Below are 19,036 nucleotides of genomic sequence, written 5' to 3'. Positions count from 1 at the left end.
GTTCTTTGTGAGTTGTTATCATAGAGTATAATTCAGGTGTATTTTTCTGTTTTTCATTTCAGTCAAATGCAGACCATACGTTATTTTACATAATCCCTGGTCCCAGAAAGGTAGAGAGATTATAGTTCATTGTATAGGTAATTCAACATTGAATGATAGGAGCATAGGATTTTCACTCAAGATTTTTAAAGATTAAGATGGTTTTGAATACTTTACCATCCTTAGAGACGTTATTTCCTTGGGAGCACGTGTGCCATTTTGCTGATGTAGTCTGTCCCCAAGACACCCTACTGCTGGAGAGGAAGAGTGTTGGGAGTGTATCGTGTGTCATGTCCACGCTGTATAACTTCTCTTTATAGGGCTTACCGTAATTGCTGTCGATTAATTCATTATGTATGTGATATTATTGTTTTCATATGGTCTCCCTCATTACATTAATTTATCTGCAGAGAGACTACCATGTCTGTTCACTATCATATTTCTAGTTCCTGGCAGTGTCTGATTCATAATAGGCTCTTAATAAACATTTGTTTAATGTGTGATTGGTTGAGAACTGATTGCCTTCGACACAACTGTTCTGAATATAATACTTTCTTAGAAATATTAATTGACCAAATCAGGGTTCTGTATAATTCTTCTCTTTCTGACTGATGAACAGCTATGGAATGAAAGACCCAAGGTACCCAGAATGCCATTGATAAAGCTTAGAAGGGGACCTATGTTTAAAGTTTCAAACTATTTCATTAATATATTGATGATATCTGCATTTATAAAAGCACGGATATAATTCCTTATTTAATTGGAATCAACTAATCGGAGGGCTAATAGGATTCTCAAAATTGACATGTCTAAAACTGAACTTCAGATCTACTCTTCCTAAAGATTTCCTCATCTCAATAGACAATTCCATTCTTTTAGTTCTTGAGCCAGAAACATTGGAGTCTTCCTTGATTCCTGTCTTTCTCTACACCCGATATCTGACCAATTGGCAAATTCTGTTTTACCTTTAAAGATATTCACATATTCAGAGATCTCACTACATCTCACATTCAGTACTGCTACAACTCTAGTTCTTCCCATCATTTCTCACTGAGATTGCTGCAGATGGCTCCTAATTAGTTGATCTCTTTGCATCTGCTCTTACTTCCTTTATGAATTATCTGCCATAATCTCTTTGACCTTGTCTTCCTTTTCATTTCCTCTGCTTCACTCTGCTTGAGCCTCACTGGCCAGTCATGCTAATAATCTCTTAGGAACTTTGGACTTGTTGTTCCCTCTGTCTGAAATGTTCTGTCTTCCCTGAACCCCCACAGTTATCTGCATGGCCCATGTCCTCATCTCCTTCAGGTCTTTATTCAAATATTACCTGCTTAGTGGTTGTCCTATCTATAATTGAAACCTTCCCCCAATGCTTCCTATCCCTCATCTTTCATTATTTTTGTCCTTAGCACCTGTCATCATTTAGCATACCATATATCTTGTTATTGTCTCTTCCCAATAGAATTAAAGCTCTGTGAGGGCAGAAATTTTCAGTTGTTTTGCCACTGTATTCCTAGTGCCTGAAACTACCTGGCACACAGGTCATGCTCAACAAAGACTGGTTAATAGAATCAATGAATAGAGAAATAGAACCTTGATTCTTGGTTTGCTGCTCCACCTACATTCTTTGGAGAGGCGTGGAGTGAATATGCTTCTGCAAATATTCAGCTTTTCAGTAACCTTTACTACCTGGGACATACCCTGCTGTCAGAATGTTTTTGCAGTAATTTTTGACTCCCATTTGTGATGTCTAGTTTCCAGATATGATAGTTTTTTCCCCCCATTAAAAGCCCTCAGACCTACCAGACTAATAAAAGTTTAATGCTTAGAAGGAATCCATTTTACATATGAAGATGTGACATGAATCTTTTTCTGGCCAACTTATAAATTGATAATATTTTGATTTTCTGTGAAAGCCGCAATTGATAACCTATTTTATTTCATAGAGAGCTAACTCTCCAGACTTCTCCAGCTCCATGTAGGTTCTATTATAAATCTACAGCCCACAGAACTCAATATCATCCTTCCTTCTCTTTTAAGACCTATACTTTTCAGTTGGCTAATGATTTCTTACATATTATTGAGATGGCTAATGATTTCCTACACATTATTGAGATGAGGAAATCTGTAGGCAGAGTAGATCTGAAGTTCAGTTTAGGATATTCTTGTAGGATCAGGATAATAATGCATCAGCATTATTATGGCTGTAGTACTACTTCAGGAATTTCAGGTTGGCCCTGTGCCTAAAAAAATGAGAATTGTTTCAATAATAGGGGGAGATGTCCCCTTTTAAGTCATGGAAAGCACAGTAGTTATACTATGAACAAGATTAAGTATTTATTTATATGAAGTTTAAAGTAACTCTCAACTCTATCACCATCCCTTTTACGTCCTTTACCTGTTCTTCCCTTTCCTAAAAGTTAGAACTTTGAATTTTCAGTGGTTCTTCCAAAATAGAGCACAAGTTGAATATGGTAAAAAGGGTAGACTTATCAGACCTGAAAAATCGTTTATTGGTGAAGAAGCCTGTGCTTCCATTAAGAATGTCTAGGTGACTAGGTGTCAGCTAATGGGTTCATAAAGCAAACTGGTAAAAGAATAATTCATGATCCAAGTTTGATGATGGCCCAAAGTCAGGAGAAAGGGACGTTTTTTTTCCCTGCCCAAATTCTTTATTCATTTGAGTAGGGATATCTCTGCAAAAATGATTATTAGCTGTCAGTTTCTCTTCAGTGAATTTTCAGATGGACAGTGCTGGACTTAACCACTGTTGTATGAATGTTTGTTAAAGATAACTCCCCCAGCGTAATTCAAACTGTGCTGCCAAACTTGGGTATAAAGGAAAGCCATCACAAGTTTCAACAAACACAAGCCAACAAAGGAAAGGGGTATTGATGTTTTACTTCCAACTGGACACCACAAATGTACACCCACTTGTGTTTCTGCTTGGCAGATTTACTTCAGGTAAATCTGAAGTACCTGATTTAAGGGCATGGCCATTAAGCACCAACATGTGCACTTATACTGTGGGTTTGGGCAAAGACTGCTCTCTCCCAGTCTACACTGACTTCTCTGTCTTTTCTCTACTGAATTACTTTGGGAAATTCTATTTCAGGCCAAGTTAATTTTTCTGTAAGAAAAAGACTCAAGGAATTTAATCATCTATGTAATCATATATAGTTATGTCCATGTAGTTGTGTACAATAACTTTAATAGTGGATCTAGAATTTTAAGAATTCTCCTTAAAAACCTCATTTTTCCCAGGTACACACTAACGTTGGCTTCTTTTAGGGTGATAAGGCACTTGTTAGTTAGCAAGACATTTATCATCATTTCAATAGTTGTACGTAGTTGGAATTTATTTAGTGTAAAGGTCATGTCTGTTTTCCACTGTACAACTGATATGTTATTAAGTTAGAGGTCTTTTTTTTTCTTAATTATATTTAATCATATGATTGGAAAGTTGCAAAATTCAGTGATTCCCAGTGGGTCTTTTTTTTCTTCAACAAACGAATGAAATGTTGTTTGTTTGGCAGTCACTGAAAATGTCTTAAACTGCAAAGTATTTTATCATTATTCTTCTAAGACCTTGGAATAAACTTCACCTAATAAACCCCTCCTCCAAGGTTAAAATGGTTTTGTAATTGCAAGTATTTAAAAAGCCTGCTTCTGAAACAAATTTTTCTGTAACATGTCAAGTACTGAAGCAAAAAGAAAGTGGGAAACTAATTGCAAATATGTAGTTATTCATAGTTATTATGAAGGGGAGATAGTGGCTTTTAGTATACTCTACAGTAAAAAGTCTGTTTTTTTTTTTTTTTTAAACGTAATTGCATGGTTCTAAAGCACCTTTGCAGATTCATTGGCACTTGAATAGGGTGAACTTTGGTACTTTTGCCTTAGCCTTTTCTTTAATGGGCTCTGATTTGAACTGAGTAGTTTTCAGTTTTTGTTTTTATTTTCTAAATCCAAATTTGTCCTTGATATGCGAGGAGGCTAGACAAAGCATGTGCCATTTCTGGAATGAAACTACCTGAAAATGATCTGTTTAAATGGGAAAGCCAGTAGTTTATGTCCAAATGCATTTGTTGGAAGTATAATGAGTTCCTTAAACAATTAGAGCAATACATTTTAAAGCAATTTAATAGGCATTTTTCCAGAGTTCTCCTTATGCTGTAAGCTGTGCTGTAATATGACATCATCAAAATATTCAATATTTACTGAACTTAAAGTAAAATAAATGCTAAACTGAGCTATGAGATAATATTTATCCCTTATAAATATAGATTTTAAGAAACTGGCTAGTTTTGAGAATTTATATTTCCATTCCTTTATGGTTAAATCTTGACCTAAAGAGCTGGTGTAATCCAGAAGGGTGAGTAATACTATTTCATAAATCCACCCTAGTTTGGATTTATGTTTTGCAAATGCACTTTTTAAATGTATTCAAAGTCATATTTAAGTCTAACCAGGTTGCCTGCAATATAAACTATGGAGAGGAATAAATAAAAGATGGACCACAAAGAACTGCAATGGTTTTGCTTCTTTTTCTTTTTAGATAAAATCTTATTAAACTTATATTATTTGGACAGTTGAGGATTGTCTGAGCCTATTCAGGCTGCTATAACAAAATACCATAGACTGGGTAGCTTACAGACAACAGAAATTTAGTTCTTATAGTTCTGGAGGCTGGGAGGTCCAAGATCAAGACATTGTCAGATTCAGTGTCTGGTGAGAGCCTGCTTTCTCACACATGGCACCATATCATTGTGTCTTTACATGGTGGAAGGGGCTAGATAGCTGTCTGGGGACTCTTTTATAAAGTCATTAATCCATCTAATCACCTCCCAAAGGGCCCATCTCCTTATACCATTCCCTTGGGGGATAGGATTTCAATATATGAATTTTGTGGGGACATAGACATTCAGACCATAGAGAGGATGATGGCAGGAAAGAACTACAGTATATAAGTGAGGCTTAGTTTTTTTTTAAGTAATAGAATTGGCAGTACAGGCTGTTGGCAGCTGATAGAAGTAGGGGCTCATTTAGGAAAGATAAGAGGGAAGTAAAGGCCTTGTAAAACACTCCCCTTTACAGGGCTTCTAGCTGCCCTGTGTCATTCATCTTGGGCTTAAATTCTATGACCAAATATTCTATCCCTCAGAAAATAAGCATACTCTTAGGAATTCAAGAGAAATCAAGGAGTCATTACACTCTTTATAGATAGATGACATAATTCTAGATAACTCTGACTTGCTTTCATATATGATGATATCTTCCTTTTTCTAGAGTCTTATCTTGAGCAATAAATTATAGCATCATATATAAATATGATTCATATGCCTATTACCAACAAACATGCTTAGCGATTCTATGAGCAAGCATGAAAAGATGATATACCTAAAGTTAACCAATGTAACATTCTCCATCAAAAATAAATTAGTCTCAAAATAACTCTAATCACCTTATTACCTTTTACAGCTTTGGTTAAACCCATAGAATTCTTTGAGTGTGATATAAAATTGTCATTTTTTTTTCTCCCAGTTCCTTTTATTTCTCTGGTCTAACTTGAATCAAAGTGAAGAAATACTAATTTAGTCACACACACACACACACACACACACACACACACACACACACACACACACACTAGAAGTCTTTCATTCTGTTTTGGAATGTGTCACAGCTACTTTTGTAGAAATAAACCAAGTCCAGTTCTGAAGTTTCAGAACTTCTTTGGTGCTATCGTTGACTTTTTAACCATGAGGTAAACAGTAAAAATCTCCCTTCCTGCATTTTTGGGGAGGATACAGGGAGAAGAAGGAGGGTCTTAGAATTGTGGGTAAGGTTGATACAAGGTTACCACTAACATGGGAGTTGCCTGGCTGTGAGAGCCTTCCTGAGAGGCACATGGGGGGGAAAGTCTTTAGATACCGCTAAAATACTTCTGAAACATATGGGTGCTGGGCTTGATTAAAATTCTAAATTTTCTTTGACATTGTGGGCTGATCGCTTGATCTATTTTCACTCCTGGTCTACTAATGTGTTTTTTTTCCCCTCCTCTGGGGATGGTAAGAGGTCTATAAATAATACCCTATGTAGAGCTTCCTCTGATCTCTGCCCTTTGTTCTCATCTTTAGTGAGTTAGGTGAGCGTTTAGCTTTCTCTAGGAAAACATTTTTCAATCATTAAGCCTTTGGGTGAAGAATGTAGAAAAACAATTTTTATTCCATCTTTATCTCTTTCAATATCTCTCAGAAGGTTTAAAGTGAAAGAAGCCTTTTTGTTAGTATCATGATGAATAGCAAAACGATGATGCTTTCCCATTTTCCTTTAACAGTGTAGGAAGTGTCTGTGTAATATGTGGGATATAAAGTCTGTCAAATGTGTTTTGCTCTCATTTCCATTAAGGTTTTTTATTGCTATATATTGCTAAGTTATCAAAATGTCTAGGAGTCTTAGAAAGCAGAAGCTAGAAAAGAGGGTTGTTCCATCGCTAAGGTTAATAGGAGATCTCGTATTATCAGAATAATCTGTTGTTCACCGAGCTTGTGTGTATTTAAACACACACGGAACCAGACTTGAAGGGTAAAGCTTTTAAAATCACAATAAGAGGGGAATATGCATCAGCTGAGATATTTATATTAAAGGAAGACACAACAAAACGTGCCGGTCTTCCTTAAGCATCAATAAAATGAAATTTTACATTCATCTTGCCACTTCACACATCATGTTTTTTATGTCTGCAATAAATATTGGTTCATCACTGATATTTCACCTTATTTAAACTTGCCTCGTGAAATCACAACAGAATCCTCACAGTGGTGGCGATTTTTATGCACTGTAGGCTGTACCCACATGGAGAATTTTGAAATGCATATTTTTCTACCTTATTAAAAAATTTAGTTAAATAATTGGTCTTAAGGATCTCATGGTTACATATAGGCAGATATAAAACCAAGGATGCTTTGGCTTCTCTTGCTTGGCTTTTTTCTTCTCTAACTTCAGGGGAAGGAGCAGTCTAGTGCTTCTCTTTGGGTGTGTTTATGAAGATTATGTAATTAATGATCTAATAAGCTGTTAATACTCCACAAAAAGAGACATTTTGGAAGTGCTGGAAGGGGTGAAGATGGAGGGGTTGAGACTGCTATTTCTAGAGGAAGTTAGAACACTTTTAATTGCTCTTCACTAATCTCATCTTCCTAGGTGGATCAAGTTTGAAGAAAAAGTGGAACAGGGTGGGGAAAGATGGAGCAAGCCCCATGTGGCCACATTGTCCCTTCATAGTTTATTTGAGCTGAGGACATGTATGGAGAAAGGATCCATCATGCTTGATCGGGAGGCTTCTTCTCTCCCACAGTTGGTGGGTAAGTATGCTGTTTGAATTTTACACTGTTTTTTTTGGCTTTCCCTAGCCACATGTCTCCATCAAGGCAGATGACTAGTACTGTAAGCAGAGTTAAATGTTTTATAACATTTATTCTCTCTTTTTGCATTATAACATTAGTATGATTTATTGCAAGAAAATCTGAAAAATACACAAATATTAAGAAAATAGTAAACTATCTTCCATAACATCTTCCTCTGGTCATTGTTGGCGTTTTGGAATATTTACTTCTAGCTTTGCTTCTCAATCCTTTCCCTATGCTTTTCATTTTTTAAATTTTATTTTATTATTATTATTATTTTTGAGACAGAGTCTCACTCTGTTGCCCAGGCTGGAGTGCAGTGGCACGATCTCAGCTCACTGCAACCTCTGCCTCCTGGGTTCAAGCGATTCTCCTGCCTCAGCCTCCCGAGTAGCTGGCATTACAGGTACCTACCACTTGTACCTTATGTACTTCAGATGCATGAAAAGTGTGGGGCTTCTTTGCAAATCTAACTAACAAGCTCTCTGAAAAAGAACCAAGTATATGTACATCAGCCAGACATATGCCTCGCTTGACAGCTAATCTATTCTTCCAACACAAATGCTGCAGCATTCATATTATCTATAATATAAAGAAATGGATGTCATAGATAAGCCTTTTGTCTACAGATATACAAAGAAACTTTGCAGTAAGTCTAAAATTAGACAAGAATGTTACACTGGTCACCTTCTGCAGGTCTTTGATCCACATCTTCTTCCCCATAATCCCAGGGTAGGCACACTGCAGATCCCTTGGAAAAGTGCAGCCATCCCTACAGGTCCAGTGCTCACCTGGTTATGGAATTTCCTAGGAATAAGAAGTGGAGCCCCTGCACTTCTTTTTAAGAAAAAACATGATCTTTGGCACACCTAGATCTGAAGGATAATACGGCAGTTTAGGCCAAGCTACTGATAGAAAATGGAAACAATGGCTCCAGTTTGGAATGCAGTGGTGTGTGCCCAAGGTGTTCAGCATGATGACTTAGCATTCAACGCACAAAGTACTAACTACAAAGGAAGCCAAAGCTGCCCTGCACCATGAGGTTCAGTGACTTTGATGGTGGTGATACAAATGATGCTTGGCACCAATGTGACCTGACTCAATCACTTACCCGTAATGTCTTGCTGGATCCCTGTCCCACCCAGCCTTTCTTCACATGCAGCTAAAGGGGCTTGACTTCTGCCTACAATCAACCCTAACCCAGGAACTAGACTACTTCTCTTCTTACAGATGATTTAAGTCCTACTTTACAGATGATGAAACTGAGGTCCAGAGAAACTCAGTGCAAGTCTAAGATCAAAGAATTCTAGAAATCTAGTGTCTGGACTTCCAGTCCAATATAACCAAGGATGGATGAATAAAGAGACTCCATTTATAATATTAATCTTATGCTAATAAGTGAAAGTGAATGTAAATCTGTGCATACAGAATGAAAAATAACTAAAAAGGAAAAGTATCGCTGGGCGTGGTGGCTCATGCCTGTAATCCCAGCGCTTTTGGAGGCCGAGGTGGGTGGATCATTTGAGGTCAGGAGTTCAAGACCAGTCTGGCCAACATGGTGAAACCCCCCACCCCTGCCTCTACTAAAAATACAAGTGGAGAAGGGAGAGGACTTATGTAAAGATGCTGGATGGACAGAAATAATTATTTTATACATTTATTCAGCAGTAGTACATGGGCTTCTACAATGTGTCAGACACTGTTCTAGGCCTTGAAATCAGGGTTTGTAAATCTACCACTTTGTAAATGAGACAAGGTACATGTCAACATAGGTACAAATCTGCATTTGTAGTTAGAAAATAATGGAGGAAACAATTTTATATAGCATTTTTCATATTGAACAAGGCAGGTGAAGCTGAAAATGGAAATCTGATATATGAGAAGAGATCTTGGATTATGGTACCCAGGGAGATCGGAACCCATCTACAAAAACAGAAGCAAACAGAAAGAATGATTTTCTGGGCCATCTGTTCCATTGTCTTTTTTCATTCATTAAAAGCTGCAAGAAAGATTGTTATCCAGAAAAGTATAATGATTGGCAAAAATCAATCCAGTTTTTGAGTGAAAATTGTAACTTCTGCATTCTCAGACCTTAAGAACTAACCTGGAGCAAAGATGTCAAAAATTACACAAGTTGAAAATAAATCAAATGTGCATAAATGTAGGGCAAACTGGAGAAGAAAATCATGACTTGGCAGAGTATAGGCAGTCTAGGAGGAGAATAAGGGTCACCAGGAAGAGTCCCTTATTAAAAAAAACACAATTTTTTTACCATAGATGATCATTACTGCCTAAAGTTTCCCCACTTAGGGTTTCATGCCACTGTGCTCAGGGTTTGTCCTCTATTAAAATACACTTACTCTGTGGGAAGATGTCATATATTAATTCCCATGAGATACAGAGTGATGTTGAAGAAGGAATGCTGGATTTAATGTTGGGGAGTTTTAATTAAAGTCTAGCCCTATTAGCATGTATGACCATGGGCAAGGCCAGTTACTGAACTCTTTTGGAGTCTTCATTCCCTCATCTATAAAAAGAAGATGAAGGTGGACCTTTCAGTGTTGTTATGAGCATTAAATAAGATCATCAGATGTATTTGCTGTCTACTTACATGTCTATCCCAGTATAAATAGTTTATCCAGATATTTCTGCATGTCACCTAGCAGAGTGTAGAGAAATGAGTCAGATAGAGAGACGCTCAGTGACTTCATGAACGGGAGACAAGATCCCAAATGGTATGGTAGACAGAGCTGGAAACAGTTGAACAGCATCCCTGCTGTGCTTGGAACTGATCAGCAAGGGTGATGAAAGTTAAAAGTTGAATTACACACTTGGATGTTGCTGTAAAACTGTCTTTGGGATCTTCATCACCAGGAAGAGCCGTCTTAAGGAGCTTCTGGTCTTCAGCAACTAACTGACCGTTTTCATGTTGTAGAAGAGAGAGTACCAGATTATACTGGAACGTCTTTAGCCAATGGCCAAAGAGAGAAGGTTTTGGTACTTACTACATATAAGAGAGGTTAGCCAAGCATTTTGTGGTTTCCCTTCAATTTTTCGTTACTTTTTATTATCAGCTGTGAACTTTTTCTCTAACCTCCATGCATTTACTTTAAAAATTGTCATTACATGTTAAAATTTGACACTACTATGTCACTTTGAGGTATCATCACTCATTAATATGTTTGCTCTGCAGTTCCTGGGGCAAGCAGTCAGAGAGCCAGTGCTGTCATTCTGGAGCTGATAATACAGAAAAACAGTTCAGGGACAAATAACACATCATAAGTAAAACAAAGAGGAGGAAAAGGGCCAGATTTCCAGAAGTGGGGAGAAGAGCATGTTTGAAAGAGTGTCACTAGCTAAAAAACATCTTAATCCTCTGAACTAATCAAAACCCTACAGAGGATAAAACATGAACGAAACAGAGCCCTTATTTCATCTAAATGACAGACAATGGCACAGTAACTTGAGAAGTTATAGTCATTATTTGTTTTTTAAAAAATCTTTTTGTAGCAGTGGGTGAGGTGGAGTTGTTTTGTCCCAAATCATGCTGATACTTCTGAGTTGAGAATTATGCACAGCTAAATCTTAAGATGCATCTCCCCCCGCACCCCAATTTTATATCAACAAATGAGAAGAAAAAGAAATAATAGCAAGCATGATTATATCAAACAAACAATAGCTGCTTTTCATCTTCCTTTGCAGTCCACCTGCTACCCCTCACCAGCCTGCCTCTGAGAGGCATCTCACCCTGCAGGCTCAAAGACAGCGCCACACCATGTGAGGGCCCTGCACCATGATGCGCGACTGTTTAAGCAGGTGTTACTTCTCACACTTACATAAAAAATTCAGCCTATTTTTGATTCTTCTCAGGATTTCTACTTGATTTTCTCACGAAGAACCCCTTCTGAATGTTAATAGAAAAATTTATCTTTAAAGTATTATAAAGGATAAAACATCGTTTTCACAGATTATTTTAATAGCTTTATTATTAGTATCCTCATTGTAATTCTACATTTAAAGAGTGTCATTCACGTATGAAGCCGAGTCTATGGGAATTTTCCTCCCCTTTTAAGTTAAAAAAATTGTAAGCCATTTCAGGTATTTTACCATGATGGGAAGTGAATTGGGAAAATGTAGCTCTATTTTTGGAGTCTCATTTTTATATTTAAAGGCATTCCTGAGCTGTGCATGTTGGCAGATGTATTGGTCCTATTGTTTCTTACTTTTTATAACTTTTACATTTTCAAAATGGCAATAACTTTTTTTCTAGTCACAAAACTAATGCATGTTCATTTTTAAATAACCCGGAACATATTACAGAGCTTTTGTAATTCCTAGTCAATACTGCAACATTGTCATCAGAAATGGAATTGCCCATTGAATACCTTTCACATCATGGGGGTTGATTCAATAAGAAACATATATCATCTTAGTTAATCTTGAAGTTGAATATTTATTTATATATTTTTGGCCCTTTGTATTTCTTTTAGGAATGTTTGTGATCTTTGTCCATTCTTCTGTCACATGGCCATCATTCTCTTGGTTTGCAAAAGCTCTGCGTATATCAATTATTTTTTTCTCTAGAGCTTAGTTTTTAAATAAAGAAAAATATTGTGTGACATGGGGACAGATCTAAACTTAGAGTCAGAAAACCTGGTTTTATATGGGAGTTTTGCCTCTAATCAGTCCATGTCTGTGGGCAAGTCAGTCTGTGGCCCTGTGTTCTCATCTGCATAGCAAGAGGTTGAACTTGATGCTCCATGAAGTTCCTTTCAGCTCTGCTATCATCCAGTGTTGGCACATTCTCTCCCAATTGGTAGTGTCTGTGGGATTTTGAACACTGAAGGCTTAATTTCAGTGTAGCTGTGAAATGTTACTGCCCCCACTTTCCTTTGAAGGATTTTGTAGTTTATACTTAAAGAGATCCCTATAATGTTGGCCGTTTTAATGGAAACTTAATGAAGGGCATAAAGCCACACAGATGTTTTAACCTGTTCTAACTGGTGATTTCCAGGCATTAGTAACAGAGGACTGGCTGTGCATACATAAAGATTGGTTTGAGATTTCAAGGGAGGGTGAGAATAGAGGGAGGCCCTGCCAGGAAGGGTAGATAAGAAACACTTTAGTCTACAACCCTGAAATTAGAGTAGGAGTTTGATAACACTCATAGCAGACATGGTGGGACTGTTTGTTTGTTTTTCTGGTTCTTCTGTAAAATGGACTTTCCACTTTAAAAGGACTTAAAGGAAAAGTAGAGGGGTTGTGTTTTGTAGGCACCTAATTATTTACTGTGGAAGAGAGGTTTAATTGTAATTACAGGATCAATTCTGATAGTTTTGCTGAGTGGGGTTTGTGTAGTTTAAAATACTCAGAGCTAAAAACCACTCTAAACCAAAACATTTCTATGGGAGAAACTCTTCCTGCCTTGCCCAGACTCCCTACCAAGTGGTCCCATGTTATGTGACAGTTATGGCACCTCTGTGAGGCATGTGATGGAAAATCCTGGATTCAGCCTCTGCTTGGCTTCCAAACAGTTGATAGTACATTGTGTAAATTGCCAGTTTCTAGCTATAGGCTGTGAGGCCAATTCTGTGAGTGTTTAGAAGATGGACTTTTGAGAAATTCAGTCATGCCCAAGCAAAACCCCTTGAACATCTGTAACTTCTCTTTACAAAGAAGTGGGAATCCTTGGGAGATGCTGTTATCCTACCAGTACCCATCAATTTTCTTGCCGGCTTTTGGAAAAGAATAGTTATTGTTCGTTTCTTTACATTTATATACTAAAGTTTGCCCAAGTGGAAAATATCAGTGTGTGTTAGATGCATCCATGTACCAGAAAGGGAGCCATGGGATCCATTACTCACATTCTGTGCAGAGGACAAAAGGTCTACTTGCATACCTTGAGACAGACTCCTACCAATGCATATCTTGCACAGATTCTGTAATGTTTTGTCCTCAGCCCCATTCTGGCTGGAGATAAATGTTGGCCTGTCATGTAGACATAGAGTAGAATGCACCAGGCTTCATTTACTGCTGACATGCTGACTTGTGAGAAAGAGGGTTTCTTATTTTCTATTGGCATAAGAACTTACCTTCCAGCAGAGTGACCTATGAGCAATTTCTATGAAACACAGTCATCTTTCTGGTTAAAATCATACTAAAAAAAGAGTAATAGAAACTTTACTTTTTTTTTTGGTAGTAAGACTAAGATATTAAAGTTTCATTAAAAATTTCAGTCAGTTTATACTTTAAAATGCCCAATGGAAATATACTGGAAAGTCTTCAGTTGGATCTGAACAATAAGAATAAGCCTCCTTTCTTAGAAAAGACTACAACATAATTTTTTAGTTTAATCTTTCTTTCATTGGATTAACTCGTGTTCAGATGACCTGATATTAAATACTGTTTCCCTTGACTGTATTCTATTATTAAGTACATATAACATTACAGAAGAATTTGGGAAAATAGATTTTAAAAATCAACAATCTCATTACTTTTAATTTTCTATACTCTTTTTAAGTTTTTAAATATCATTTATATTTCTGATATACATTTGCTATGAGTACATGAACTTTTTGACTCTTCCCCTTTTAATTGAAAAATATAAATTACTGACTTATTGTGTTACAGGATAATCTGACTTATGTGAATACATCATATCTGGGCCTGAAAAAACATAAAATGAATACTCTAATATTTGTATCTCTCTCATCAATGCCCATATCTGTGTACCCTGTGTCTTTATCTTTTACATAAAATGGGAAATTAGAAACTTAGAAAACAATATCTTGCTATTAAATTTGAGGGTGACATCCATAAAGTTAGAGTAAAAAATAACTTTGTGGTCTTGTGACTGAGTTTTGTTTTTTGCTTTTGTTTTGCTTTGTTTTTGTATCAGAGATGATTGTTGACCATCAGATTGAGACAGGCCTATTGAAACCTGAACTTAAGGATAAGGTGACCTATACTTTGCTCCGGAAGCACCGGCATCAAACCAAGAAATCCAACCTTCGGTCCCTGGCTGACATTGGGAAGACAGTCTCCAGTGCAAGTAGGATGTTTACCAACCCTGATAATGGTAATGCAGAGGCCAGCTGGCTGCTGCTTTCTCTTACTTATTTCACTCACCTTTACACCGTCTCCTGTCATCCTTGTTTTAACCCTTCTCCATATTTTTTCTTTTCTTGAGTTCATAGCCATAGTCATTTCATATTGACATTTTTAATCCAGTTGGACAGGTTTGCAGTCTTGCTGGAAAGATTTCCGCAATTGTTGTAGGCTGCTAATGCCACGGTGACTTGCTTACTCCATATACATCTATTCTGATTGATGGAGGTGGTTTAGTAGTAACTCTATGATGAAACAATTGAATATTATAGATGAGTCAGCAGATTCGTAGATTATTGAGTACCTCTGTGAATATGTTTTCCAGCATGTTTGCCAGAATTAGGAGGAAAATAGTAAGATATGATAAATGCCTTGAAATCTCCTATCACAAAGTGTTTGCTTAGTATGTGAAATGGTGTCCAGTCTATATAAATGATGACTTCATCAAACTAAGCCTCCATATTATTTTTTACCTCTAATAAAACCAATCTGCTTTCTGATATAGGATAATGATAGATCCAAGAATAATTATTCAAGATGGGATATTAACCCCATTATTTAACAATAAGTAAGGCACTGTATCCTATCTGTAGTTTATTGATTTACCAGAGTTTCCTGTAGAATGTCTATCTTTTGTATCATGGCGTTTGTTTCAAATAAATTTCATGATTGGGAGCAATCTGAGAAGGGAGAGGTCAGTTTCCATGAGGTATGGAAAATGAAGGTATGAAGGAAAGAACTACTAAGCATTGGCTGATAGGATTAGGTCTATCCTCCCATCCCACCCCCAGGCTTTTTAGTGTTAAGAGAGATGAGGCCGGGCGCGGTGGCTCATGCCTGTAATCCCAGCACTTTGGGAGGCCGAGGCGGGTGGATCACGAGGTCAGGAGATGGAGACCATCCTGGCTAACATGGCGAAACCCCATCTCTACTAAAAAATTACAAAAAATTACCTGGGTGTGGTGGCACGCACCTTTGTCCCAGCTACTTGGGAGGGTGAGGCCAGAGAAAAGCTTAAACCCGGGAGGGGGAGGTTGCAGTGAGCCAAGATCACGCCACTGCACTCCAGCCTGGGCTACAGAGCGAGACTCCGTCTGAAAAAAAAAAAAAAAAAGAGAGAGAGATGAGTGGATAAGGGAGATTCTAATTCATTGCCCTCAGCTGCACTTTCAGAATAACATAAAACCGGTTGTCATGGAAAAAGGTGGAGTAACTGAATTGCAACTCAGCCACTGCATTTCTGGAAATGAGTTTTCTCTTAGTATTAAAGGTAACTGTTGGCTGGAAAAACACTACTAGCAGATTTTCTGTGGTATATTTTTTAGGCAAAACTGGTTATGTGCAAATAATTTAAATAAAATGCTTTTTACTAAAAAAAATCACAAAAGAGAATTGAATCTGCAATATTTCTACTACAGTTTGATGGTTCTACTGTTACCTAGAATATTGCTGCTGATGGGAAATATTTTGGTTTTTATGTCTCCCCTGGCTTTTTTTTGTTGTTTTAGTTGTGTTTTTGGAAAGAGGGGTTACTTAATGGCTAGAAAGTTATAGAATGAGTAGTTTATTATAACTGATGTCACAAATATTTTATTTAACAATTTATATTTTTGAAATTATGGCAATTACAGTTGAAGCTACTCTTTTATTTCTTATTTAATAATCCACTTTCTTATGTAAGATGAAATCCCAATATTTGCTGATTTAATTCTTTTATCATGGGGTTGGGGGAAGTATAAAGAAGTGAAAAAGTGCATTGTTTTCAAATACTGCTATATTTTCAAAAAGAAGTGGAATGAATATGGCATGCAGGAGGCTTTCTACCAATATGATGAGCTTCATTTCCATGGAACTGCAGGCAGAGTAGAAATTAGGAACAGATGGATCTTGGCGGCCAGAATCTTGTGCTTTAGGAGAAAGTATTTGGATATGGAATACAACTAATGAGTTAATATCGCTCGCCATTCAATCTTTCATCCTATCTGTAGATCTCTGTACTTGAGAGAAAAGTTGAAATTGCCTTTGCCATCCATCTTTTCACTTGTGAAATGTTATATATGCTGGGCAGAAAGCAAATAGGAAGGGTAGGCAGTTCTTTTCCAGCTCTTCAGCTGATCAGCTTACACTCTGAAGTGTGGAATACGATTAGACCTTTTTAAACATGTTGTTATTTGCCTTAATGCTACCTAACTTCTTTTAAATATCCAGAGGCAAGATTTAGCTTTGAGAGATCCTTTAGCAATGAATTTTGTACGCCTTCAAGGTACATTCTTATAAATCATCAAATGGCAAATTTTTGGCTTTCTAGAGGTGCTCGTTATTAACTGGAAAGTTTGCGTAGTTACCTTTATATCTTAGGGTTTAATTACTTAATATCTTTAAAAAACTATGAAATGTTCTTAGAATAAATTTCTAAACAAACGTTCTTAGAATAAATTTCTAAATAAAATTTCTAATAAATGGAATGTTCTTAGTTTAAATTTCTATATAAAAATTATAGAATTACTGTAGGTAGAATTATTCCTACAGTTTTAATAGACCACAATCTTTCAGTCTGTTGTAGTTGGAGCTAGATTCTAATATCTCCATGTAAAGCTTAGATAAATTTGTATACCTTTGTCTTTAATCATAGGCTACAAAATAGATTCAGTGACACTGCCAGCTTTAGTTATAGCTAGCAACAATGTAATAAATAACTGAAATTTATAGAGATAACTTCAGAGTTGTGAATTTTTTCATTTCATGGTAGTGTACTGAAGTCAGCTCTAATCTGCTCAGGAGAGCCAGTTGATATCAGGGATTTGCAAGCTGGTTGTTAAATACAGCTACTATTAAAAATTAAGTTATATAAACATACAATTTAATAATTATATTAAAACAAAGATAATGAATACTGAAAATTTATTGCTTTCTGCCTGTTTCACTACATTTTACTGTAGTCTGTGCTCTTAAGGTTATTTGTATCTACTGTGTCTGTATGGTGGTAGAAATACTGTTAAATAGTGTGCCATTGTGCATCTCTTCCCTCAGTGACTATACTGGTACCTTGAAATGGGCTGTTATGGTAGTATTTACCCCATAGAAACCAGCAAATGCTATAAATCAGGGCTTGATTTTAAAATTTTTTTTTTGACCATTTGTCTCTAGGCTTAAAGAAGTGATGGAGAAAATGCTAATAATGTAGATTACATTTAAAAGTGTAAAGTGTCTATAACTGTTAAAATGAATAGCAGAAAAAAATTGAAGAACATTTTTTTCAGTAATCAAAAACTGTTATCTGATTTAGGAAAAGAGTCAGCCACATCACTGACAAATGGATGAAGTCTGACATATTCAATCTTCATTGTTTCACTTTTGTCTTATTGGTTAACATACATAAAGGGATAATATTAATCAACAAATGTCACAAATATTTGTTGGGTATTTGATGGATGTTGGAACTATACTCATTTGCCCGCTAGCATAACCATATGCTAGCTACTGATGCAAGAGTTTGGCCAAGATTAACTAAAGTATTGTATGAGAATCAACTAACTATATGCAATTTACAATACAATATTGTATATTTTATTATTATTTATATAATGTGTGCTACATATTGTTGTAGGACTTTTCCTTAGTTCAGTTAAAGACGGGGTTCTTGTCACACAACCACGAAAAATTAGGCTTGCACACAATTTGAAGAGTGAGAAAAATGGAATTTATTGAGCAAAAAGGAAAAAAAGGGAAACAGGGACTCTCAGCAGAGCGAGTCCTGTTAGTACAGGCTTCCTGCCTTGCAGATTGAATCCCAGGTACACCCAGGAGGAGGAGGGGCCCGGCTTCTCCACCCTGAGAACAGAGGGAAATTCCCAAGGCTCCACCCCAGTGCGCACTCCTCCCAGTGCACAGGCCGGTCAGAGTTTCTCCAGGAACCTTCTATACTTGGTTGTCACAATAGCCTTTATAACAGTAAAATTCAACGCATACACATACTCACACACGCACACATTCATGTATAAATATGGTTCTTTCCCCTGGTAACCGGTTTTCAAACATTTACTGGCACATCCACTACCAGCACACTACTGTCTTTATTCCTAAAGACTAACTCTCGTCTTTTAGCATCCTGGTATGGCTTGGGGTTCAAGACGATTTTATGTTTTTAAAAAGGAGCAAAAAACATTTTTTATCTGTAATAAATCAGGGAACAGTGAGGCAAGCTTTCAAAATGCTAATTATTGTGAAATTGTTACTTGTTTGAGACATGTGTAAATTCTATGGGCATGCCTGCCAGGTACTAAATTTTAGGCAAATGCTATCATTTCTCAGTAGATTAACTGAGGCATTTCTATAATGTTGCATGAAGAAATTAATGAGGTTTTAGGTAATTCTGGTGTTGGATTTTTCTTTACCTACTTTTTATTTATCACTATTGTTTTAGGTTGAACTATATGAAATTGCCAAAGGTAAAATTGTCAGCAGTTTCATATGATTCTACC

At 36.6% G+C, this 19,036-nt stretch overlaps 1 protein-coding gene across 3 annotated transcripts in view; it reads left to right on the top strand.

Moving 5' to 3' along the window:
• SLC4A4 (solute carrier family 4 member 4) overlaps nucleotides 1–19,036 on the top strand; it is a 383,761-nt gene that overhangs the window by 154,470 nt on the left and 210,255 nt on the right. For all 3 annotated transcript variants that reach the window (XM_055111447.2, XM_063603791.1, XM_055111446.2), the window contains exons 5-6: nucleotides 7,246–7,406; nucleotides 14,347–14,526. In XM_055111447.2, coding sequence (XP_054967422.1) covers nucleotides 7,246–7,406; nucleotides 14,347–14,526 — 341 coding nt within the window. The remainder of the gene's footprint in view (nucleotides 1–7,245; nucleotides 7,407–14,346; nucleotides 14,527–19,036) is intronic.

The sequence above is a fragment of the Pan paniscus genome, chromosome 3, assembly GCF_029289425.2.
Source record: "Pan paniscus chromosome 3, NHGRI_mPanPan1-v2.0_pri, whole genome shotgun sequence".
NCBI lineage: Eukaryota > Metazoa > Chordata > Mammalia > Primates > Hominidae > Pan > Pan paniscus.
This window is presented reverse-complemented; position numbering and strand designations above follow the sequence as displayed.